Source organism: Hyla sarda, chromosome 7, assembly GCF_029499605.1.
Source record: "Hyla sarda isolate aHylSar1 chromosome 7, aHylSar1.hap1, whole genome shotgun sequence".
Lineage (NCBI taxonomy): Eukaryota > Metazoa > Chordata > Amphibia > Anura > Hylidae > Hyla > Hyla sarda.
This window is the reverse complement of record NC_079195.1, coordinates 177,306,066-177,316,379: the sequence shown is the minus strand read 5'-3', so window position 1 is coordinate 177,316,379 and position 10,314 is coordinate 177,306,066. Positions and strand designations below refer to the sequence as shown.

The 10,314-nt window shown below is 38.4% G+C and overlaps 1 protein-coding gene across 20 annotated transcripts in view; it reads right to left on the bottom strand.

Moving 5' to 3' along the window:
* Positions 1-844: 844 nt before the first annotated feature.
* The window catches only part of LOC130282764 (proto-oncogene tyrosine-protein kinase receptor Ret-like), a 597,601-nt gene continuing 588,131 nt past the window's right edge, over positions 845-10,314 (bottom strand). For all 20 annotated transcript variants that reach the window (XM_056531399.1, XM_056531400.1, XM_056531401.1 and 17 more), the window contains 6 exons: positions 10,017-10,231; positions 9,493-9,615; positions 5,258-5,328; positions 4,057-4,194; positions 3,718-3,817; positions 845-2,448 (listed from right to left, as the gene is read on the bottom strand). In XM_056531399.1, coding sequence (XP_056387374.1) covers positions 2,269-2,448; positions 3,718-3,817; positions 4,057-4,194; positions 5,258-5,328; positions 9,493-9,615; positions 10,017-10,231 — 827 coding nt within the window. In that variant the 3' untranslated portion in view covers positions 845-2,268. The remainder of the gene's footprint in view (positions 2,449-3,717; positions 3,818-4,056; positions 4,195-5,257; positions 5,329-9,492; positions 9,616-10,016; positions 10,232-10,314) is intronic.

Below are 10,314 nucleotides of genomic sequence, written 5' to 3'. Positions count from 1 at the left end.
GAAAAAATGTGGAGTGAAAAGGGTGCAAATGATACATTTGCCCCATGGCCTTCTAGCTATGATTAGGATATGGTCTTCTAGTCGTTATTAGGATATGGTCTTCATTACTGTTCAATGCATGTTATTCCAGACATGTCAATTTGTAATATAATGCAGTTTAACCTAATATATAAAACTACTATTAATGTCAAATCTCTGACCTAGTCAATTATGTACACAAATCTTAGACAAAGATAGATAATATAATTTCTTAGGCAATTTTCAGTGCTAAACTATGGATGGCCCTACATTAATCAGCCTTAATGTACATTACAAGTTATTCTGTATATATGGTCCTTAAGCCATGGTAATGCGTTAACATAGTATCATCAAGTAGATAATGGGCGTCTCCTACCTTAAAAATTTAGAACAGGCCAACTTTAATACAAGTTCTAAAACAAAAACTTTAGGGCTATAGCCTTACTCATTTTGAGCCTTAAAAAAAATTACTGAAACTTTCAGGCTATGTTCACACACAGTATTTTGGTCCATTTTTTTTTTACCCATACGAAGAAACAGCTAATTTATGACTGAATAAAACAGATGAAAAAAAACATGATTTTTTAAAGACATTTTATGATAACATTTAATAGAAAAACCGTAGGCAATTTAATTCAGTAAGATTTTTGGCTGTAAATTTATGCGAGTAATATGAACTGCTAGATACTTTTTTGGCTGCAGTTTTTTTTTTTGTTTGTTTTTTCTTTGGCTGTTTTCATAATACTTGCTGTTAGGAAGAAAAAAAAAAACCAAGGGAACCTTTGTGGAAAAAAAAAAAATTTCATAGAAATGCAAAAAATAGCTTAAAAAAAAAAGGGACCAAAAGACTTTTTCTGTTGTTTTGCATGAAATAATGCAGGCTGAAAATATAGACCAAAAAACATTGCCTTAGATTTTTTTTTCCTGTAAAATCTGTAAAAATATCTTTAAATACTTTGTGTGAACATAGCCTAAGACAAAAAGTTGGTTAGGAGACTTTCTACTGTGGCCCTTTGACATGACAAAGGGTAACTTCCAATCTGTGCTTTAGGTACCGGCACAGCAGGTCTGTGAGATATCTAAGGTCAAGGATAAAGGCGTAGCTGTAGAGGGTACAGACGCGACAGTTACACCTGGGTCCTGGTACATGGAGAGGTCAAATAAGAAGACATCAGTTGTAAATGGTATGAGCGGGGCCCTGATACAGATGCTATGTTAGGGCTCAGGAGCTCTACCTTTGATAAAAAGATAATAATTTTGGAGTATTTTGTATACAACTATGCACTAATACCATAGCACCCAGGATCTGCATTTACTGTCAGAAAGGCTTTGTAGAAACTATTTTTGTGCCTCCTTATTGGGTCATACTGTGGCTTAATATAGTTGTATAGAAATATTAAGCTTTGGGTCAAAATCAGGAAATGTTTTTCTTGATAATTGACACTAATGCCCTATGTATATTAACCAAATGACTTATCTTTATCAATATATGAATGCAATTTGTTTCCACATTCAAGCTTAGGAAAAGCAGTTTATTGCTTACTAGTGTCAAATATTATATTCATGTTATCGGAGCTTCTAAATTAATGTTATAGTTATCTGAGGGGAGACTTGTGTAGAGAAAGAGCGGAGCAATTGCCCATAGCAACCAGATAACGTTAAAAACATTTTTTTTTAAAGAAGCAAAATAATTGGTTGCTATGGGCAACTGGTCAACTTTTCCTCTGCACGGGTTTTATTAAATTTCCCCCACTGGGTGCATAAGCTTATGCGCACAATATGCCGAGACCTTACTGTTCACTGGCTGCACTAGCAGATTTCAAGGCCAAGGAACATAATGGTATGGTCGCTAAATGGTAGATGATGCTCTTATGGGCTAGCTTTTGTCCATATTACTCCTTATATAACAAGATATGTATGTAAGTTATATATTAAGTGCCATTGGTTTACGCCATACAATGTCAGATATGAGTTAGGATTAGAGCTTTCTACATCATTTCCTTGGCTATACTGTAGGCATGTGTTTTATGGAAAATGTCTACAATATTTTCTTATGCTTCTTTTGAACACTGCTGCAAAATTATTTAACCATTGGCATTAAAATTTAGCAAATAAATAAATAGAATTTGAAATTAAACAGCCATTTAAAGCAAAGTTTGATTTCTTAGAGACACACAGCCCTGGGGTTGTTGAGAAGCAGAGTTCTATTAACGCTCAGATAGATGGCATTTGTCCTACTGGGTAGCGTAGCTAGAATCTAGTAAACGCATGGGAAATTCTACCATAGAGTTTGTTTTCAATCCAAGTTGAGGGAAGCGTTCTGGGGATTGGGGCATTGTTACAGTCCACCAGAGGTGTCTCCTCTTCAGAAAGGCCATCATCATAGAGCATGGAGTCTGCAGGAGTAGAGGCAGCAAGGTCCAAATAATCCTAAAATGCAGACCAGAAAGTGCAAGTTACAAATGCTTCCAAGAAAATCGATACAATAATCAAAGCATAATACAAACAAATGATCAGGACAAAAGCACTGCTGACCAGTGGTAATGCAAAGCCTTGGCACAGGGGCAGTTTCCATGAATTTGTTATTTACTATTGGTTATTAACTACTTTGTCAATTGATCAACAGCATAGTGGCACCAATTATGTTATTTATTCTGCCAGCAATATATAGTAAGACGAAGATAGTAATATTGATGTGGCTCTGGGTTCTATAGGTGTTGTTAGATGTACTTTTTCTCAGTCTACTAGAAATATACTTCATCCACTCATCTGGCATTTAAGCAAACTCAATGAAGGCACCTTGTGGCTGCAATATGAGGTATTGTGCTTGCCATAATGGTCATCGGGGCTGTCCTAAGGCATATGTGGATTTCATTCTTGTTTATTCCCCAGCTACACCTGATCTCTACTGGATTTGCCTGTCTATGGGCATACCATGTTAAGTAGTCATAATATGGTGGTATTATTTATATGTAGAGGTATATATTTTGGGGTGGGGATACAGTGAGATACATGCTTATGGGAAGATAAAATTGGTGCTTCTCAGTATTCCCAATGACACAACCTTTATGCCCTTTACACCAAGTCAAGAATTTCAAGAGAATACAGTCAGAGAAATGATTTTACAGCTACATTGAAAGGGGTATTCTTAGCTGAAAAATCCTACTTTATCTTTTAGTGCAGTGTTTCCCAACCCAGTCCTCAAGGCACACCAACAGTCCAGGATTTTAATTTTTCCCTGTTCTATTCCAATGGAGTAACTGAAAAAACCCGGAATGTTGGTGTGCCTTGAGGACTGGGTTGGGAAACACTGTTTTAGTGCATGTAAAGTATTTTTGCATCCCTCTATATATCTCTGCATATCTGTGTATGTGGGGACAAAACTAAGATGTGCAGCCGCCCACACACACCTGTACTCTGCAGCCTCCATATTGACTATCCTAAAGTATCATAGTGTATGAGAAGTAGGATAGTGACTGCAGTGTTTAAGTCTATATGTCATTATACATGAGTTTTTGTGTGTGTATATCAGTGTACATAAATACATACACTGTGTATATGCATATGAATGTGACTAACCAAACTTCTGTGTATTAACCTAACCTTATATCGTAAAGAGCTTGATTTTTATCTATCCATCTATATACACAAAAATAATTCAGCATTAACATTATGGTGCAGACTAAATTTTGCACTCACCCTGCTTTTCACCATCATTTTCTCCAACTCTTTACTGATCTCACCAAATGTTGGCCTCTTATCGGGCTCCTGCTTCCAACATTTCAGCATGAGATTGTACCTAAAAATTCATAGGACAATTATTAGCAATAATCAAATAAAATTCTTATGGAGATTGTATTAATGTGCTTCAATGAACCACTTTACATCAGCAATAGAGTGTGCTGTGAAGCCCATTTTATGCTTCAAGTATGTATTTTGGAGTCAACTCAACCATGAATTTGGAGGTCCTTTAATATCTTTTTTTCAATCTTGAGCTTATACTAGTAACATGTCTTATTGATTGTACATCATACTTACATTTCATCACTGCAATTCTCTGGCTTTTCCATCCTGTAGCCAGTTTTGAGGAGGTTGAAGAGACGCTCTGGAGCAATACCTGGGTATGGATTTCCACCAAGGGTAACAATTTCCCACAGAAGAACCCCAAAGGACCACCTGTTATCATAAGACAGCACAAGGTGAAATGCCATAAATAAATCAGTACTACTAGTTATAAAAAAAAACTTCTAGTATATCATAGACCCCCGTCAGGTTTTTCAAATAGGGTTCTGGGCTTTGAACTGCCAATATTTTATGAAAGAAGCTTCTCATATGCTTAGTAAAGAGCCAAAAAGCTTTAGCTCAGGTCAGCTTATTTTCTACTTTATGCCTCATTAAGATGGCTAGAAATATGGCCTTAAATCCCAGTCTGACCATGGGCCTAATGACCTAAACTAACAGCAGCACATGTCCCTAATTTGGGTCATCAGACCTGCAGTTGAGCTGGGACTTGTGGACATATTACAGATGCTAAAATGTGTCTGTATTAGGACTACCTGAGTGACCCTATAAGGGGGTTATCTTACAATTAGCTAGTTATAACTAGCTGATCAGTGGGGATTTGACCACCATTGATCACAAGAACAAGGTAAGATGTCCTCCAAAATGAATAAAGTGACATATTACCTCTGTTTTCATGATCATTGGGGTCCAAGAGGTCGGACCTCCACAGTCAGCTAGTTATCCTCTATAGTAATAATAGGGGATAGCTTCTAATTCGGGCATACCCCCTAAATCCTCAACTTACATTACAGAAGAGTTAACCCACTAATTTCAGCGAGACCATCTGGCTGTCTGGTTGTATATGGCGGCCTTCCAACTCTCAGTCAGGGAAAAGAAGGATCAGACATGTTGGCTTTCGACTGCAGAATGTTTTTGTTCATGGGGGGAAAAACACCTCTATAACAGTCTGACAGTGGCTTACCCTTCTCCATTCAGCACACAGTCACACTTGCCTGTGCTTACTGTTCATTATTATATGAAAAGAATGGAAATATAGCTGTTAGGACTGACAGCTATTGATGGTGTATGGCCACCTATATTTAACAGAGCTGAAGTCGTTCTGATAAGATTGCATTATGATCCATCAGTCGACCCCAGCTATTGCTTTGCTGTATGTAGGAAGAATAAATTATTTAAAAAAATATTTTTAGGAAGTCCTGATAAATCAAAAACTTACACATCACTTTGTGTGGTGTATATGTGGTCAAACAAGGATTCTATAGCCATCCACTTCACTGGTATTCTTCCCTGGAAATTAGAGAAGAGGGGGGGATTATCAAACATGAAAATATTTTAACTACCGTAGTAAATAATTAAATATAAAACTTTAAAGTATTTAAGATTTAGCACAAAAGGCACTTTATCATTTGTCCCATGGCATCCAGGATTTTAGCAAGCGATGATGCAGACAATTTATAAGAGAACAAAAATAAAGAAACAGAAACACAGCGGCACATCCACAATTTGTATTTCGATCTACTTGCTTCTCAGCATAAATTCATAGACCGCACTCCACTCCTTTGGCCCAGCATTCCTCCTAGCATTCTCCCAGCCCTCTGGCATGGAGCACTTGGTAGGTGTTCACACTGGTGTGGTGCTCTGTGGCAGTCATTGTTACTGTGGTGCTTGGTGTGTGAGGTTGAGTGGCCTGGGGCCAGGGGCTTGGTCGGGCAGCAGTGGGGCTGCTTGGTCACTGGGTCGTTCCTCCTGTGGGCCTGGTGTCTCGGAGGCGGTGGTCTCTGCCCTGCGCTACGCCAGTGTTAGGTTAGGGACCCACTCTGAATAGGTGGCCTTGAGGTGGCGAGTGGGCTTGTACTTTTTGATCAAAATGTATACTAACAACCTGTTAGTTTTTGAAATTATGTGAGAAGCAAGTAGATCAGGGTACAAATTGTGGATGTGCGGCTATGTTTCTGTTTCTCTATTTTTGTTTTACAATTTATAAGAGAAGTGGCCAAAAACATATGATCATGTGTTCACAGGATTCAATAGAAAAGATAGAGAACTGAATGCTAACAAAGAATGATCTCACATTTCTCCACTGGACCAGTGTTCCTGGGAACGCTTCTGCCAAGTCATAAATAACATATTTATTACATTCTTATTTCTAATATGAGGTAAAAGCTACTTATACACCACTGTATCCAATAATTCACTTTAAGAACCAAATAAATCAAATTCAATTATCAAGTTCTGATATTTTCACGCATCAAGGAAAAGAAAAATAAATGTAATTTATTATGCAGAATTAGAATTTTCCTAAAATCAAGTTCTGAATCAGGCACATTCTATTATTGATCAGTTTTTTAAAGATGTTAAATCCTGCAAATAAATGCATTATTCTTTTTATTTTACTGTTTCTATTGTACGTGCATTCTCTAACTTAAAAATAAATATTTTCAGAGCGCCACCATATTTTCAAAATACTGTATACTTGGGGTGTCACATTGGTCATTATGATGGGTATGATGACCAACCACCTTAAAGGGGTATTCCAGGCAAAACCTTTTTTTATATATATCAACTGGCTCCGGAAAGTTAAACAGATTTGTAAATTACTTCTATTAAAAAATCTTAATCGTTCCAATAGTTATTAGCTTCTGAAGTTTTCTGACTAACTGCTCAATGATGATGTCACGTTCCGGCTGTGCATGATGGGAAATTATCCCCATAGGAACTGCACAGCTCCCGGGACGTGACATCATCATTGAGCAGTTAAACAGAAAACAACAACTCAACTTCAGAAGCTAATAACTATTGAAAGGATTAAGATTTTTTAATAGAAGTAATTTACAAATCTGTTTAACTTTCCGGAGCCAGTTGATATATATAAAAAAAAGTTTTGGCCTGGAATAACCCTTTAACTTTTTAGATGCCCTGTCATCATTGTTTTCCACACAGGTTTTTTCCTGGAGTTATTTGGAAAACTGCCACTGCAGTTTTTGAACCTTAGGTCAGAAGTAGATCCAGTGGGAAGGAGAGGTATAAGTCTTTCCTTTCTATTTCGCATTCCTTTGGTGTTTGGCTCAAAAAACTGCAGTAGTAGTAAAAAAAAAACATAAAAAATAAATAAATAAATACCGTATATACTCGAGTATAAGCAGAGTTTTTCAGCACGATTTTTTCGTGCTGAAAACACCCCCCTCGGCTTATACTCGAGTGAACTCTCCACCCGCAGTGGTCTTCAACCTGCGGACCTCGAGAGGTTTCAAAACTACAACTCCTTGCTGGGAGTTGTAGTTTTCAAACCTCCGGAGGTCCGCAGGTTGAAGACCACTGCGGCCTTCGACATCATCCAGCCCCCTCTCACCCCCTTTAGTTCTGTACAGTACTCTCCTCCGCTCGGCGCTGGTCCGGTGCTGCAGGACTGTCCGGAGAGGAGGTCGTCCGGAGGGATAGTGGTTCCGGGCTGCTATCTTCACCGGGGAGGCCTCTTCTAAGCGCTTCGGGCCCGGCCCCAGAATAGTCACGTTGCCTTGACAACGACGCAGAGGTACGTTCATTGCCAACGTACTTCTGCGTCATTGTCAAGGCAACGCCTCTATTCTGGGCCCGAAGCGCGGAGAAGAGGCGCCCCCGGTGAAAATAGCAGCCCGGAACCACTATCCCACCGGACGACCTACTCACCGGACAGCCCTGCAGCACCGGACCAGCGCCGAGCGGAGGCGAGTACTGTACAGAACTAAAGGGGGGTGAGAGGGGGCTGGATGATGTCGAAGGCCGCAGTGGTCTTCAACCTGCGGACCTCCGGAGGTTTCAAAACTACAACTCCCAGGGGGGTGTGGGATGATGAAGGGGGGTGGAATGATGACAAGGGGATGATGAAGGGGGGGTGTGTGGGATGATTACAAGGGGATGATGAAGGGGGGTGGGGATGATGACAAGGGGATGATGACAGGTGATGATGATGAGGGTCTGGATGATGACAGGCGGTGATGATGATGAGGATGTTAATGACGGGTCTGGATGATGACAGGGGGGGATGATATATTTCCCACCCTAGGCTTATACTCGAGTCAATAACTTTTCGTGGGATTTTGGGTTGAAATTAAGGGTCTCGGCTTATAATCGGGTCGGCTTATACTCGAGTATATACGGTAAATGTATATTATATACCAGAAATTATAAATATAATTATATACCAGAAAAAACCTGTATGTAAGCTTAGCTCTAGTGTGACATGGGGATTGACAGGGATTTTTAAAGTGTAGTAATTACAAATAAATAGAAAAAAAAACAATTATATACACATTTACACACACACATATATATATATATATATATATATATATATATATATATGTGTGTAAGGAAATTAAAACTAATCTGCTCAGAGTAGGAAACAGTCTACAGCAGCAGGGAGCAGGAGCTGCAGAACAATAGCTTGTGGAAAGGGAGTATTATTATTATTATTTTTTTAAATATATTTTAAAAAGCACCCCCTAGTCCACTCTTATTCATTGCAAATAATCTTTTATACATAGTAACAAATTTGTACCAAAAATAATAGCAATAAGACAGCAACATTGGACCCCTTTATTTTTACTTGCTGTGGCTTGATTCTGTAATTGTACTGTTAAAGGGGTATTCCAGGTCAAAACTTTTTTTTATATATCAACTGGCTCCGGAAAGTTCAACAGATTTGTAAATTACTTCTATTAAAAAATCTTAATCCTTCCAATAGTTATTAGCTTCTGAAGTTGAGTTGTTGTTTTCTGTCTAACTGCTCTCTGATGACTCCCGTCCCGTGAGCTGTGCAGTTCCTATGGTGATATTCTCCCATCATGCACAGCTCCCGGGACGTGACATCATCATTGAGCAGTTAGACAGAAAACTTCAGACGCTAATAACTATTGGAAGGATTAAGATTTTTTAATAGAAGTAATTTACAAATCTGTTTAACTTTCTGGCACCAGTTGATTCAAAACATTTTTTTTCCAGCGGAGTACCCCTTTAAAGAATGTGTATATTTTGCTGTCCCAGGAGCTATTGCATGTGTATCTCTGTGAAAAAACCAAATACAGGACATTAAGGCAAGGCTCTGTGCAGGCTCCTGGCTTGTCATCATCCTGCTGTGTGAGTCGGGAGCGTGTCACAGAACCTCCGTGCACAGAGCCCCGCCTGTCCTCCGTGCACAGAGCCCCGCCTGTCCACCCTCACTTCCTGTATTTGGTCTCCTCATAGAGACACACAAGCAATAGCTGCAGGAACAAAATACAAATTTTTTTAACCAATGTATATCACAAATATACATATATTGTTATTATCTACATTATATAATAAGTTTTTGCTAATGACAGATACACTTTAAGACAAACACAATCTAGGTCTGATATGATTTACTGCATAGTACAGTTTTTTATGTGTGGTCCTAGCATGTGTAATATTAAAAAAAAGTGTCAAAGAGTTTACCTTGCTTCTCTTAACATACGAATCCTCTTCATAAACATCTCGAGAGAGACCAAAATCTGAGATTTTCATTTTACGACCTTCTGCCACAAGGACATTTCGTGCCGCCAGATCTCGATGAACAAGCTGGTAAAATAACAGATAGATATATACGATATTTGTTATATATGCAACTGATTTAAAGTAATTGCTACAGTTGTAACAATAGGTTACCATTCAACACAGCACCAAATCTCTGAAACCTTCCCACCCCCTATTCCTTTTTTATTTTTTTCTGTTAAATATACAATCTTTACAAAAAATTATGGAATCCCCATGTCCATCAAGAATTTTTCTTTATATCAAATAAATTAACACATAAATGTCAAATGTGTAATAGCTAAACATTCAGGCTCCATGAAGCATACATTACTCCTTTATGGCATTTTTTCAAACGTTTAGATGAAAAAATATGGACTCACTCAATGTTGAAGGTATATTTTGGAGTAGCTACCTCAAGAAAATGATCATATAGTAGTTCTACATACCTTCATTTCTGCCAAATATTGCATTCCCCTGGATATTTGCCATGCAAAGGAAATGAGGTCTCCCATAGTCAGGGCTCTTTCATCAGGATTGTCCAAATAGCTGGAGTTACGATTTGAGTCACCACCTACAGAACTAGGTCCTACTTTGCGACTTTCCCTCAGGAAACTACGTAAAGAGCCGTACTTTGCATACTCGACTATAAGATGCAGAGGACCTGAATGAAACAGGGGAAAGAAAACACAAATGTAAATATTAAAGATGGTAAAAAGGGCTTTAATAAAACGGTAGATACAAGGT